The sequence below is a fragment of the Bufo bufo genome, chromosome 4 (assembly GCF_905171765.1).
Source record: "Bufo bufo chromosome 4, aBufBuf1.1, whole genome shotgun sequence".
In the NCBI taxonomy this organism is placed as follows: domain Eukaryota; kingdom Metazoa; phylum Chordata; class Amphibia; order Anura; family Bufonidae; genus Bufo; species Bufo bufo.
In genome coordinates, this window is record NC_053392.1 from 564,509,402 (window position 1) to 564,525,472 (window position 16,071).

The 16,071-nt window shown below is 41.9% G+C and overlaps 1 protein-coding gene across 1 annotated transcript in view; it reads left to right on the forward strand.

Moving 5' to 3' along the window:
- The window catches only part of LHCGR (luteinizing hormone/choriogonadotropin receptor), a 345,065-nt gene extending 329,376 nt beyond the window's left edge, over positions 1–15,689 (forward strand). Inside the window, exons 10-11 of the mRNA XM_040430298.1 lie at positions 11,582–11,662; positions 14,356–15,689. Coding sequence (XP_040286232.1) covers positions 11,582–11,662; positions 14,356–15,487 — 1,213 coding nt within the window. The 3' untranslated portion in view covers positions 15,488–15,689. The remainder of the gene's footprint in view (positions 1–11,581; positions 11,663–14,355) is intronic.
- The last annotated feature ends 382 nt before the right edge of the window (positions 15,690–16,071 follow it).

The following is a 16,071-nucleotide window of genomic DNA, read 5'->3' on the forward strand; positions in this document are numbered from 1 at the left end:
TAATTATTTTTCAATGCGATGAAATTGCACTTTGCACCATATAGATGAATACTGCTAGCTCACCATTCACCAGACGCGTTTCGAAACATACAGTTTCTTCCTCAGTGGCAGTGAAAATATGGGACCGATCGCTCTTATATAGAGCTATATTGCTATCTGGACTGTGAAATCATGTGTGCATATTAACGATAATATAGACCCTGCATTTTTTTTTTAAAGAGATCTAACAGCATTAATACCAAATATAAATCATGTCATAGAAAGATTATAACACTCCTATAGCAATACATATGGAAACAAGGAGCACAATATTAAGATAATAATGACAGAAAAAACGTACAATTTTTTTTTTACTTCTGATGAAAAGGGGTTAATGAGAGGGCGCAGAAAGTCTCAGGGCGCTGGTTAACAGCCTGGCCTCGACACGTTGTGCGACCCTATCATACACACATTCATAGAAACCCAAAATTTTCTAATTCTGCGTTAAGACCTGAAGGTGCCAAGGATCCATAGATTACTGCCTCACTATTACAGGACAGAGTTTCTTTGATTTCCCATTTGAATCCATTGACAGTTGAGATTACTGTAGAGGTTTTCCTATCAAACTTAGTCTACAGTTACGGCATAATCCACATCTATAAAAGCCTTTTAATGTTTTCCATGGGGTTATCAAGGACCTTTCTTTTGTTTGTCTAATTGTGGGTGCCACCTGTAGACCCAGGCTCGGAGCTCTAGTATACACAATGGGTGGTTTCTTTGGGAGATTGATCCCTAGGAGTTTATCCTCCTGTAGTAAGTGCCAGTATTTATGAATGATACATAGCTGACCCTTTTTTATAGTCTGTGTTAAATGGCAAGACTAGTTTGGACATTTCATCCTCTTTTTCATCTGTTGGTATTTTGTCCTGAAAAAAACGTAGCTCTATCTAAGGCTACTTTCACACTAGCGTTGTTTAAATCCGGCGTTCATTTCCGACACCGGAACTGCCCGCCGGATCCGGGAAAAACATGTGAAAACGGATTACATTTGAATCCTGATCAGGATTTTGATCGCAATTAAAAAATGCATTGGAAAAAATGGATCCGCCATTTATGGACCTTTTTTTTTCACATTTTTCGGGTTTAACATGCAAAAGCTGGATCCGGTTTGACGGAACACACGGTGCCGGATCCGGCGTTAATGCAAGTCAATGGGAAAAAGACCGGATCCGGCGTTCAGTCAAAGTGTTCAGGATTTTTGGCCGGAGGTAAAAATACAACATGCTACGGTTTTCTGAAAAGCCTGATCAGTCAAAAAGACTGAACTGAAGACATCCTGATGCATCCTGAACGGATTACTCTCCATTCAGAATGCGAGGGGATAAAACTGATCAGTTCTTTTCCGGATTTGAGCCCCTAGGACGGAACTCAGCGCCGGAAAAGAAAAACGCTAGTGTGAAAGTACCCTAAGTTTCTTACCTTTTTCAAGGACTCTTCTAAGATATATTTTGGATATTTTTTTATCTAGAAATTGGCCTTTCATTAACTGTGCTTCAATTTCAAACTGGTCCTGTTCCGTGCAATTCCGTTTAAGAATTGGTGTTCAAAATAAAGCTATTTTTAGCTACTGATTTTTGGACGGTACTACATACTGTATAATGGTTTGAGTTTTAATCTCAATCTTAAGGTCCAAAAATTCTACAGTGTGTGCACTAATGGTAGGTGTGAATTTAAGATTTTGTGAATTATTGTTAATAGTCAATGAGTTCTTGATGAGATTTATCCGAGACCAGGACAATGTCATCTATATAACGACGCCAGAGTACCAGGCCTGACCCCAGTTTTGGCATGACCACCTCCTGCTTCAAAGCTGCCATAAATAGATAAACCTGGTGGCCATGGCGGTCCCAGTTGTCTGGAGATAAAATGTTGTATTGTAATAGAAATAATTGTGACAACACAAAATTAATAAATTCCAAAATGAATTGCAGCTGTTCTGCTTTCATATCATGTTTCTGTCTTATCATTTTAGAAACGGCTTCTATACCTTGTTGATGGTCAATACATGTATACGGTGAGCTTATGTCCATCGTAGCCATAATCCAACCTGGTTGATGGGGTACATTTTCAAACAGTTTTACCGTTGATGTAGTATCCTTCAGGTAGGATGGTATGTCTATACGTAGGGTCCTCAGGATAGGTCGTCAATATCAGCTTTGCGGAGTTCTGACTCCCTGCATCCCCACTGATTAGCAATGCTTGTGTGAGTGCTGCGCTCTCTTCAATGTTCACCTGCACACCGTCTACTTTGTAGTGATGGTGCAAGTTAAATACAACCAGGGACAGCACATGTCCACGATTCACGGACATGTGAAAGAGACCTCTTAGCTCTGGTTTAAGTATCCCACCGCTCCCCCTGCTAGGGCTTATTCACACTTGTGTATTACAAATCCCAATTCGCAATTGTTGAAAAAACCTTGCTAACACATTTGAATGGTTTAATTCACATTTCTGTTTTTTTCTGCCATTTTTAGGCATCTGCAATGTTTCTCAATACACAGTATGCTCTGGTGGAACCACTTCTACAGCTTTTAGCCCACAGAAGTCAATGGGCTGAATTTAGAAACCCATGTTTCACATCTGCCTAGTACACATGTGTGTATCTGTTCCATTTTTTGGCATCCATGCTTCAGCAACATTGTATCTGCGAAAAAAAATAAAAAATCCATAAAAAAAGAAATATGGATGAAAATGGATATAATACATAGAAATAGAACAAATTGTACAAAAAAGTTCTGTTTTTTACGCATCTACAATTCATCTGTACTTTCAAACCAATCAGCTTTAGGCCCCAAGCTGCGCCCTCCCAATCAGCGGCAGGGGTCCGACAGTCACTGATAGCCGGACCCCTGCTGTATGCGCCGGCATCGGTGAAAACACAGATGCTGGCGCATTAACCCTCGCAATGTCGCGGTAAGCGCTGACCGCGGCATGTGCGGTATCCCTGTCGGGTCCCAATGTCCATCGGGTCTCCTCGCTGCGGTGATGGGGGCCCGATGGCTGGGAAGGCAGCCCGATGCCTTCCTTAGGCATCAAGACTGCCTTCCCTGTAAGCCTATGAGATCCAGTCCCCTGGATCTCACAGGCAGGCCGGCTGAAGTGTATTACACTGAGTAATACACTTACAGCAAATGCATTACAATATACCGTAGATGTAGTGCAATGCATTGTACAGGGGATCAGGCCCCCAAAAGTTGAAGTCCCAGAGTGGTACAAAAATTAAAGTAAAATTAAAAAGTTTTACATAATAAAAAATTTTAAGTTTCAATAATTTTTTTTAAAAAAGTGTCCTTTTCTCAAAACGAAGTTACATTTCTTTTGTAAAAAATAGGGAAAAAAGAGAAGTAGACATATTAGGTATCGCCGCCAGGTGAATGCTGTAAAAAAATAAAAATGAAAACAGTGCCAAAACAGCCATTTTCTGGTCACTTTGCCTCACAAAAAGTGTAATACCAAGCAATCAAAAAGGCATACGTAGCCCAAAATGGTACCAATAAAAGTCTTCTCATCTCGCAAAAAAAGAGCCCCTACCTAAGACAATAGCCCAAAAAATAAAATAAATATGGCTCTCCGAACATGGCAACACAAAAACAAGATTGTATGCTATTCAAAAAGGTTTTCACTGGGTAAAACAAAAATAAAAATGATAGACATATTATGTATCGTCGCGTCCGTAACAACCTGCTCTATACAAATATTACATGATCTATCCTGTCAGGTGAATGCTGTAAAAATAAATAAATAAAAACTGTGCCAGAACAGTCTTTTTTTGTCACCTCACCTTACAAAATACATAATAATCAAGTGATCAAAAAGTCATATATACCCCAAAATGGTACCACAGTTTTTTTTTATTATTTTGAGTGATTGTGTTATGTGGGGGTTTATTTGCAGGATGAGGTGAAAACGTCACCTCATCCTGCAAATAAACCCCCACATAACACAATCACTCAAAATAATAAAAAAAACTGTGGCACCTGGATACTAATCTATCAAAATCTGCACTGCAAAATGGCAGTTTGCCACTACATATGGGGTGTTGCCATAGTCAGGAGAAAATGGTTAACAAATTATGGGGTGCTTTTTCTCCTGTTACCCCTTGTGAAAATTAAATAATTGGGGCTAAAGCAACATTTTATTGGAAGAAATGTGTGCAGCACTAGTCAGTCATCAGTCGGTAGCTGGAAGCAGTGTAGCACTGCAGTGGGAAAGCGGCAACAGGCTGTGCTTAAACTGATCTGCTTAGGTGACAAACAGCACACCGCCACAGAGCTGTAGCAGGGGATAAGGGACTGTGGGGGCAAAGTCCCCTTACTCTAATTTATGCTGAGTTCCAAATTATATGTGCCCATAATAATGATGAGTACCCATCTGAGCATTGATTTGACTGACACTTGAGTGATCAAACAAGTCTCTGTTTATTCAAAGCAAAATGCATATAATATTATACTGTCTTGGCGAGGAGGGGGTGGAAAAGCCACCCACACACATCTCATGAAGGTCATGACCATATTTGTACATATATGTGCTTATAGAAACAGAAAAATATGAAACAACCAGAATATTTCAGATATCAGCTTGACCACAAATTATGAACCTAGTTTCTCAGAAAATGATAAGAGGAAACGATATCAGGTGCAAACAGCTAAAACTGCAATGACATTTAAAAATGAAAAAGACAGAAGAGGAAGTATGTGAAATATGTAACAATTATTTTAAAATAATCACAAGCATTTCAACCTTTTAAGAGGCTGACATGAGACAAAAAAAAATCTCTTGTCCTCAACCTTTTAAGATGGCTGACATAAGACAGGGAAAAGAACTCCTATCCCTCACAGGGACCAGACTGAGCTGTGGCTCTCGCCACTCATCCTACAGTCAGGCATGGTTGTGTCTGATTATGGCCGTAACTTGGTGGCGGCTTTGGAGCTCGGCAAGCTCACACACATACCATGAATAGCCCAATGTTCAACCTAGTGGTTCAGTGGTTTCTCAAAACCTACCCCAATTTGCCTGAGCTACTGGTGAAGGTGCGCCGCGTGTGTGCACATTTTCGCAAGTCATCGACCACTTCTGTCGGTCTGGCAACGCTGCAGCAGTGCTTGCAATTGGCAGCTCACTGGCTCTTGTGCGATGTGAGCACGTGCTGGAACTCCACGTTCCACATGTTGGCCAGGCTTTGTGAGCAGCAGAGGGCAGTAGTGGAATACCAGCTGCAACATCGTCGTCGCCTTTCCAGTCAGCTTCCGCTCTTCACAAGCGACGAGTGGGCATTGATGTCTGACCTCTATGAGGTTTTACGCAACTTTGAGGAATCGACACAGATGGTGAGCGGTGATAACACTATCAGCATAACAATTCCACTTCTGTGTCTACTCAAACGCTCGCTGCTCACACTTAAGGCGGACGCTTTGCATATGGAAGAGGTGGAAATGGGGGAAGACATTACACAGGGTGATAGCCAGACCACTTTCAGTTCGTCTTCTCAGCGCGAATTGGATGAGGAGGAGGAGGAACAGGAGACGATTGCCTCTGCTACAGAGGGTAGTACCCATGGAAGTTTAATTCCACCTGTTCTGCAGAAGAGGAGGAAGAGGATGAGGAGATGGATAGTCATCCTTCTGATGACAACAGCGAAGTCTTGCCTGTTGGTACTCTGGCACACATGGCTGACTTCATGTTAGACTGCCTTTCCTGCGACCCGCGCGTTGTACGCATTTTAAACAACACGGATTACTGGTTGTTCACCCTTCTCAACCCCCGCTACAAAGAGAACTTCTCATCTCTCATTCCTCTGGTGGAGAGGACAAGCAAAACGGTGAAATAACAGAAGATCCTTGTTAAAAAATAGCTCCAAAAATTTCCATCTGACAACGCTGGCGGCAGAGTCTGTAGTTCATTGGCCAACCGAGGAGGGGAGACAAGGGGAACACATAGCAGTTCCAACAGAGGCAGAGCAACACTCTCCAAAGCCTTGGACAGTTTCATGACACCCCGCCAGCACCCTCACCCTGATGAGCGCCCTAGTGTCACAAGGAGGGAAAAATTTTGGAAGATGGTGAAGGAGTACATAGCAGACCGTGTCAGCGTTATAAATGATCCCTCAGTGCCTTACAACAACTGGGTGTCCAAGCTGGACACGTAGACCGAACTGGCACTCTACGCCTTGGAGGTGCTGGCCTGCCCTAATACCAGCGTTTTGTCTGAGCGGGTATTTAGTGCTGCTGGTGGTATTATAACAGATAAGCGTATTCGCCTGTCAACTGAAAATGCTGACAGGTTCACTCTTATAAAAATAAACAAGGCCTGGATTGACCATGACTTCTCGACTCCACCAGAGGAAAGCGGCTGAACATAAAGGCACTTTAAATGTGTTGTTTATAATGTACTGAATACACTGTATTCCCATGCACCCCTTCCACCACAAACAAGGGTATATGGTTGAATCTTTCTTTTCTCATCCTCCTTCTCCTCTACCATCATATCAACATGCTTATTCGTCACATATAATGCACTCGCATATATGCCCTTCGCATATAATGTTTTACAGGGTCAGCTCAGCTGCAGACCCTCCTATATAATTTTTTAGAGGGTCAGCTCACCTGCAGGCCTGCACCTAAAATCTTTTACAGGGTCAGCTCACCTGCAGGCCCGCACATAAAATCTTTTACAAGATAAGCTCACCTGCAGGCCCTCACCAAATTATACCTAATAGGTAATTTACACGCATGCTGCCTTGCTTGGATGTGGTAGCCGTAGCCGTTTCTCAGGCTCCCTCTCCGGAATCGAACACTGATTCACAGTGGTTTGCACTGAAAAGAACATCAAAAGTTTATAGGGCAGACATCCAAATGGATCGTCGCAGTCACGGGGACGTGCGAGCGGCCCCAGGTTATCTAGAGTCACCAAAGTGGCAGCAGGCCCTCGCCCATAATGTTTTAGATGGTCAGATCAGCAGGCCCCTGCTCCAAATGTTTCTGAGGGTCACCAGCAGGCCATCAATAATAATTTTTGAATGCTGTGTATGATGCCCTCCTTTATGTGTAATAAAGGGTGTATTGGAGGGCCGGTTCCTTGTCATTTTTGGCAGCCCTTTCACTTAGTGCATAGGCTTTATGAGTGTAGTAGTCCCACTACATGAACAATTGTACCACAATGTGAATGAGGCCCTCCTTTACGTGATATACAGGTTGTATCGGAGTGCCTCTTCCTTGTAATTTTTGGCAGCACTTGCACTTTATATACAAGTAAATATACAGGAAAGAATGTTTCCTAAAAAATTTTCCTCTAAAATTGATTTTATCTTTGGTTTTGTGCGTATTATTGTCAGTCTGTAAAAGTGGCGTACTACTCGGACAACATCGTTGCCAGCAGCGACCTGGGAGTCCAAGATGCATCCAGACATCCTCCCCATGCTGTTCCCGAACCATTTCGGTGGTGTTTCTATCAATTTCTGACCTTTTCCTATGAACCAGGCACCCTTCCCTCTTCAGAGCAGGGGGTGCCTGGTTTAATGCTCGGGTTCTCCCAATGACTTCCATTATACTCAGGGGGCTCAGTAGAGCACCCGAGCATCCCGATGTTTTCGGCCTGAGCCCCCGAGCACTTTGGTGCTCGATCAACACTAATTACCATCTGTCTTAAAAGTAGAGATTCAAATTTAGAAAATTGTGAATTTTTTCCAATTTTTGGTAATTTTTTTTATAAATAAATGTGAAATATATTAACTCTAATTTACCACTGTCATGAAGTTTAATGTGTCACGAGAAAACAATCTCAGAATGGCCTGGACAAGTAAAAGCTTACAAAGTTATTCCCACATAAAGTGACACCTTAAATTCGCCTGGGATTTAAGGTGAAAAGTGGCTCGGTAATGAAATGGTTAAAGAAAGAGACAACATCATTGTCAATATATATATTTTTTTAAGACTTCTGGAAAGCATTATGTTTTCTTCATATTTCTATAATGTACTTTCATTTTCCGTGACCTGCTTGTCAGTCAATGAAGACCGCAGAAAAGAACAGCACAATATTACATAGCTCTAAGCAATTTTTAAGATGTTATTGTTATACCTAAACAGTGTTAAGCTATATTCACATTTAACCCTTTTCTACCATCACCGTGTTATGGGGCCTGATAGAAAAATGTTGAATGGGCTGAAGTCTCTATACTAAAATCTAAAATCTAAACAAATAACTCAGAATCCACATAGAGAAGATCTGCTTTCTGACTTGATAAATAATATTAATTCTGGCTGCATACAGCCATCACTAGGGGGAGCTCACCGTATATGAATACAAACAGCTAATATTGAACGCAATCTGCATACAGAGAGCTCCCCCTGGTGGCAACTGTACATAGGTAACTGCAGCAGACAGAAGAAGCAGCCTGGCCTACTCCCACCAATGGTCCTATAGTATTTGAGACACCAAACTTTACAGTAGGCACAGCACTGCGTTAGCCAATGAGATTACATATGCAAGGATATGTATCCCCTTTTGTGGCACAAGCTATGGTCAGGTTTGTGATAAGTTATGAAGGTGCTTGATGAATATGCCAGACAACGGTCTGGAAAACAAAAGGAACTGGCGTTGAAAATTCAAAGCAGTCAATCCTCCTATCCCCTTAATATTATACATGTAGTCTGTCGGCTGATCCTGCTTGGGCCAATAACAGACTAATGTAAACTGGAGCCTGTAGACGTGCGGTCTAGACCTACACCAGATTTAGCAAAGTGGTTCAGCCTGGAAGATAAATGTAGTGCAGGAATAGACACTTTTGTCTAACTGTATACAAACTATTGGTTTGTTGGAAGCAGACCTAACAGAACGAATGGGGGGGGGGGGGTGCAAAGAGTAGTTGACATCGGGGGCAAAACCAGAATAGACAGATAATGGGAAAAAACTGCGGGTGAGGGGTTAATCCAGATCAAGCCACAGTCAGAATACCAGGAAATTCAGTAGGAGCCAAATCAGCAGACAAGGGGTTAATCCAGAATACAAGCCACAGTCAGATTACCAGGTTTTCAAAATCATAAGCTGTGAGCACCAAAAAACACAGGAGCCAGGATACACAAAATCACAGGCAAATCACTGATTTGCAGACATAAGTTGCTCACATAGATCTGGGAGTGGACGCTGAGCCAGGAACCTGACTTGGCGCAGCTTCCAGATTTACTGATAGATTAACCAGCCAGGGCTTGCCTAGATAAATTCCTGACATAGACCACGCCCCTTCCCTGCAAGCTTGGCACCGTTTCTTTTTTTTCTATTTTTTAATTAAATGCACCAAATTGCTTCAGATTTTCTACCATGTATGACAAGGTCTAGGTCAGTGGTGACGAACCTATGGCACGGGTGCCAGAAGTGGCAGTCAGAGCCCTCTCTGTGGGCACCTGCAGCCTGGAAAAAGTCTATGGTGTGCCAATTAGTGTTGGGAGCGAATATTTGAATCACGAATTTTAATTGCGAATATCGCCACTTCGAGAATTCGCAAAGATTTAAAACATAGTGCTATATATTCGTAAACAAAAATATTTTTGCTTGTGGGCCAATGAGAAGGCTGCAATGTCTTTGTCTGAGCTTAGCAACATCCCTAGCAACCAATAGGAAAGTTGCCTCCCCCTTACTATATAAGAACCTCCCCAGCAGCCACTTTCTGTAGTTTTATGGAGTTCTGAGAGAGACAGCAGTGTCGTTGCTGTGCTCTGTGCTTTACTGTTTAATTACATTAGTTAGTTAGTAGTGATGAGCGGCAGGGGCAATATTCGAATTCGTGATATTTCGCAAATATTTGGGCGAATATTCGCCATATATTCGTGAATCCGAAAATTCGTTATCTCCAGTCATTATTTTCTTGATTGCGGAAATCGTCAATTGAAAAATTTGAGATAAAAATTTGCTTTACGAAAATTCGTAAATCAACACTATTCCTAAAGTCAAATATATTGCAGCCTTCTCATTGGCCCACAAGCTAGAAGCAGGGAGGGATCATGTGTACGGATTAAAAAAAAAATCTTGAATATTCAAAATTACGAATATATATCACTATATTCTAAATATTCGCAAATTCTCAAAGTGCCGATATTCACGATAAAAATTTGCAATTCGAATATTCGTGATCAACACTATTAGTTAGTTAGCTTATATATATATATATATAATACAGATAGTTAGTGGGAGATAGTCAGTGTAGGTTATATCCTGATACATACATACATACTACAGACATAGTGCTGTGAGGTCACAAGTTCACAACAATACTTAGTGCACCAATCAGTAATATGTAGTCAGACCTGCTAAAATGTGAAGTTGCACGTATTGCGCCAAAATATGTGCATCATTAGTAGCCGATTTGTGCAATCGCAAATATATTGGAGCACTCTATCTGCATATAAAGCTATTGTATTGTTCTGCCGTGCCAACCATTTTCAGGAAACTTCTAGCAGCTTGAAAAATGTAGCAACAGTGACCCGCGCGCAATGCGCGCATATTGCATTGCCGATTTTTGCAATAAAGAAAATATTCGTGAATTCTCGAATTCACGAATATATGATGAATTTTGACCAAATATTTGCAAAATATCGTGAATTCGAATATTGCCCCTGCCGCTCATCACTATTGCCAATATGCCTTAGATTTTCCTGCCATCCATCTGCTAGGGCGCACTATGAACGGTACAGGCAGTGCACTGAATGTAGGCAGGCTATTATAGCTAAATGGTGAAGTACATGGAAGATATACTATATTGTTATTCAGGTTAAATGGCCGTGTTGGCACTTTGCGATAAATAAGTGGGTTGTGGGTTGCAGTTTGGGCACTTGGTCTCTAAAAGGTTCGCCATCACTGGTCTACATGCACCCACTATATAAATAGGGCCACTATTTCTTCATGTAAAGCTGACTTCTACCAGAAGTCCTTTCAGGATCACCCATAGGCAGATGCCTATGTAAATCTGATTTTCAACCTATATTTTCCTAGCCCCCTTTTTCCACATTCCTGCCCCACCTTACCCCCTTCTGTTGCCTTTAACTGCCTTTTTTCCCCATGATACCTTTGTCTTCTCCTAACGGCTCATGCACACGAGTGTGTGCCCGCCCTGCCCGTATTGCAACCCACAAACATCAAGTCTGTAATATACAGGCACTGGTCGTTCACGCACTCTATCACGGATGCAAACCCATTCACTTGAATGGGTCCACATTCCGGAAGATACGGAGCGGAGGCATGGAGCAGAAGGCCATGGATGCACTATGGAGCACTTTTCGTTATTTTGGTCCATGCCTCCGCACTGCAAAAAAAATAGAGAGTAGATTTCTCACTGCTCTGTATTCTGTCTCTCAGCACCTAAGGTTTGTTCTTTACATCATTCCTGCTGGTTCTGTTCTTATGTCAATGCTTTGTACATGCTATTGTTATGCTGCTATTTACATATCTTGCCCTAAAATCTATTAAAAATCCAAATTAAAAATGTAGACAGTTAAGTAAAAAAGTTAAAAAACAAACATGTTTATTTGATGTTTCATTGTTCTCTGCCCCTCAGGCTTAGCTCTCCCTTTGCATACTTTGGAAATTTAACAAACCAATGTGATAGTCTGAGAAGGAAGCAAACAAATGACAAAACGTAAGTACAAGTTGCCGTTATTTTGTATAGTGGAACGAATAATGAATAATTAAACGTTTTCCCATTTCAGCAAAGAAACCTTAATATGGGAAAAAATCAGCATTTTCCAAAATGCTTCGTGTATCAGTTTCTCGTTGTGTCCAAAATCACTGCTTATCATTGAATGGAAACCTTTATTGTTACAATCAGAGGTTAGGGAAAATCTGAGGTCTTACCTACGGCAATAGGAGTATGCAGAGTTTTGCCCACACATGGCAGTTAGAGCGTGTAAACCCTGCCTAAAGGATTACAGTCAATGGCCACAAAACTGTGATGAATTGATATGCAGACGATATTAGAAAAGTACATCCAGGTCCATAAATATTGGGACATCGACACAATTCTAACATTTTTGGCTCTATACACCACCACAATGGATTTGAAATGAAACGAACAAGATGTGCTTTAACTGCAGACTGTCAGCTTTAATTTGAGGGTATTTACATCCAAATCAGGTGAACGATGTAGGAATTACAGTTGGCATATGTGCCTCCCACTTGTTAAGGGACCAAAAGTAATGGGACAATTGGCTTCTCAGCTGTTTCATGGCAAGGTGTGTGTTATTCCCTCATTATCCCAATTACAATGAGCAGACAAAAGGTCCAGAGTTAATTTCAAATGTGCTATTTGCATTTGGAATCTGTTGCTGTCAACTCTCAAGATGAGATCCAAAGAGCTGTCACCATCAGTGAAGCAAGCCATAATTAGTCTGAAAAAAACAAAACAAACCCATCAGAGAGATAGCAAAAACATTAGGCGTGGCCAAAACAACTGTTTGGAACACCCTTAAAAAGAAGGAACGCATCGGTGAGCTCAGCAACACCGAAAGACCACAGAAAACAACTGTGGTGGATGACCGAAGAATTCTTTCCCTGGTGAAGAAAACACCCTTCACAACAGTTGGCCAGATCAAGAACACTCTCCAGAAGGTAGGTGTACGTGTGTCAAAGTCAACAATCAATCAGGAGAAGACTTCACCAGAGTGAATACAGAGGGTTCACCACAAGATGTAAACCATTGGTGAGCATCAAAAACAGGAAGGCCAGATTAGAGTTTGCCAAACGAGATCTAAAATAGCCTTCACAGTTCTGGAACAACATCCTATGGACAGATGAGACCAAGATCAACTTGTACCAGAGTGATGGGAAGAGAAGAGTATGGAGAAGGAAAGGAACTGCTCATGATCCTAAGCATACCACCTCATCAGTGAAGCATGGTGGTGGAAGTGTCATGGCGTGGACATTTATGGCTGCCAATGGAACTGGTTCTCTTGTATTTATTGATGATGTGACTGCTGACAAAAGCAGCAGGATGAATTCTGAAGTGTTTTGGGCAATATTATCTGCTCATATTCAGCCAAATGCTTCAGAACTCATTGGACGGCGCTTCACAGTGCAGATGGACAATGACCCAAAGCATACTGCAAAAGCAACGAAAGAGTTATTTAAGGGAAAGAAGTGGAATGTTATGCAATGGCCAAGTCAATCACCTGACCTGAATCCGATTGAGCATGCATTTCACTTGCTGAAGACAAAACTGAAGGCAAAGTGCCCCAACAAGCAGGAACTGAAGACAGTTGCAGTAGAGGCCTGGCAGAGCATCACCAGGGATGAAACCCAGCGTCTGGTGATGTCTATGCGTTCCAGACTTCAGGCTGTAATTGACTGCAAAGGATTTGCAACCAAGTATTAAAAAGTGAAAATTAGATTTATGATTATTATTATGTCCCATTACTTTTGGTTCCTTAACAAGTGGGAGGCACATATGCAAACTGTTGTAATTCCTACACCATTCACCTGATTTGGATGTAAATACCCTCAAATTAAAGCTGACAGTCTGCAGTTAAAGCACATCTTGTTCGTTTCATTTCAAATCCATTGTGGTGGTGTATAGAATCAAAAATGTTAGAATTATTGTGCTCTATGCGGCACTCTTGTTATTTCCTTTGTTCTGCTCCTCTAACAGAGCAGAACAATGGAAATATTAAAAGGCTTTTCAAGGAGCGTTACACTAATGACCTCTGGATAGATACTGATGACCCATCCAGAGGTCATCAGATACTGATGACCTCTGGATAGGTCATAAGTATCTGATCAGTGGGGGTCCAACAACCCGGACTCCCGCCGAACAGCTGAGAAGGAACCAGCTCTCTCAGTAGTGCCATGGCCTTCTCCGTTATTTCCCAGGTCATGTGATGTCACGTTCATTGGTCACATAGCCTAGGCCAGGGATGGCCAACCTGAGGCTCTCCAGCTGTTGCAAAACTACAACTCCCAGCATGCCCAGACTGCCTATAGCTATCAGCCTACAGCAGGGCATGGTGGGAGTTGTAGTTTTACAACAGCTGGAGAGCCTTAGGTTGGCCTTGCCTGGCCTAGGCACTTCTCAGCCCCATTGAAGTGAATGGGAATGAGCTGCGATACCAAGCACAGACGCTATATAATGTCCGGTGCTGTGCTTGGTTTGCTGAGAGACGGCCTTCTCCAACAGCTAATCAGCAGGGATACCGGGTGTCGGATACCCACCGATCAGACACTGACGACCTATACAGAGGATAAGTCATCAACACCCCTTTAAGCAATGATATGACATACATACAACATCTCGTTTTATCTAGAACGGTCAGTAGACATTTGTTTTTATTTTTTCTCCAGTGTAGATCTGGCAATGGACTATGAATTTTTATGTCAACCGAGGACCCTCAGATGCAAACCAGAGCCAGACGCTTTTAACCCTTGTGAGGACATCATGGGCTACGACTTCCTTCGGATCCTGATCTGGTTTATTAGCATACTTGCTATTGCGGGAAATGCTGTGGTTCTTTTCGTCCTGCTGACCAGTCATTACAAGCTCACCGTCCCTCGCTTCCTAATGTGCAACCTGTCTTTTGCCGATTTTTGCATGGGTATTTATCTGTTGCTAATAGCGTCGGTCGACTCCAAGACTAAAAGTCAGTACTATAACCATGCAATTGACTGGCAGACAGGGAGTGGCTGCAGTGCAGCTGGTTTCTTCACGGTATTTGCCAGTGAGCTTTCTGTGTATACTCTGACTGTAATAACCCTTGAGAGGTGGCACACAATAACCTATGCAATGCAACTTGACCGCAAGCTCCGGTTAAGGCATGCAATTCTCATCATGCTAGGAGGCTGGATATTTTCACTCTTAATTGCGCTCCTGCCTCTTGTTGGTGTAAGCAATTACATTAAAGTCAGCATATGCCTGCCGATGGACATAGAGACGCCTCTTTCGCAGGCGTACATAATCATCATATTGGTGCTCAACGTCATAGCCTTCATCATCATATGCGCCTGTTATATCAAAATCTACATTGCCGTCCAAAACCCAGAGCTCACGCCGACCAACAAAGATACCAAAATAGCCAAGAAAATGGCGGTGCTCATCTTCACTGACTTCACGTGCATGGCGCCAATATCGTTCTTTGCCATTTCCGCAGCCTTTAAAGTTCCGCTTATTACGGTGACCAATTCCAAAATACTGCTGGTCTTGTTCTACCCTGTGAATTCCTGTGCCAATCCGTTCCTATATGCAATCTTTACCAAAGCGTTTCGAAGGGATTTCTTTCTACTCATGAGCAAGTTTGGTTGTTGCAAGACTCAAGCAGAACTTTACAGAGTCAACAATTTCACTGCCTATACCTCTAACTGCAAGACCGACAGCTTATGTAACGGACCAAAAAAGACCTCCCGGGGCGACCTGCATCTTACCACCTTGGACTGCCAATACTTGAGCGTAAATGACAAACCAGCATATCCAGACACTTAGGTCTTAAACTTAACCTGTGATACTTATTTAAACTGCACAAACTATTTCCCGAAGGGGAATCCCTCTGTAAATATGTAAATCTATTTATGTATATACGAGGCTCCACTAGACTGTTGATATCTCAATTGTTGTAAACCACGTATTTTTGTATGACATGTTCTAAAGGAACAACCAACAAGTGCCGGTAGAAACTGTGCTAAGACACAGAAAAGTGTTAATAAAATTATGTTTTAAGAAAACTAAGAACACCAGCATTTTTAATTAAATAAAAATAATCTGGAAATCTGTGGCCATGCACCAAAAGGGAGGAGATTGGGGTTTAATTATCAGAGTGACTTTTTATACTGTTTGACAGTAGAGAGGAGTAACATTTTGAAAAATTTGATTCTGCAGCTTCGCCGAAGGTTGACAAGAAATTCGATTTGTTACAAATTAATATGTCACGAATCACTATGTTAAAACCCCATTCAGCCTATCAATGAATGGGAAAGTTTTTAATGGCCGCTTAGACAGAAGTGAACCCGTCTAACGACTGTTAAAAACGGTAATACGCTAGTGCAAATGTGCAATATGGCCTTTTGGGT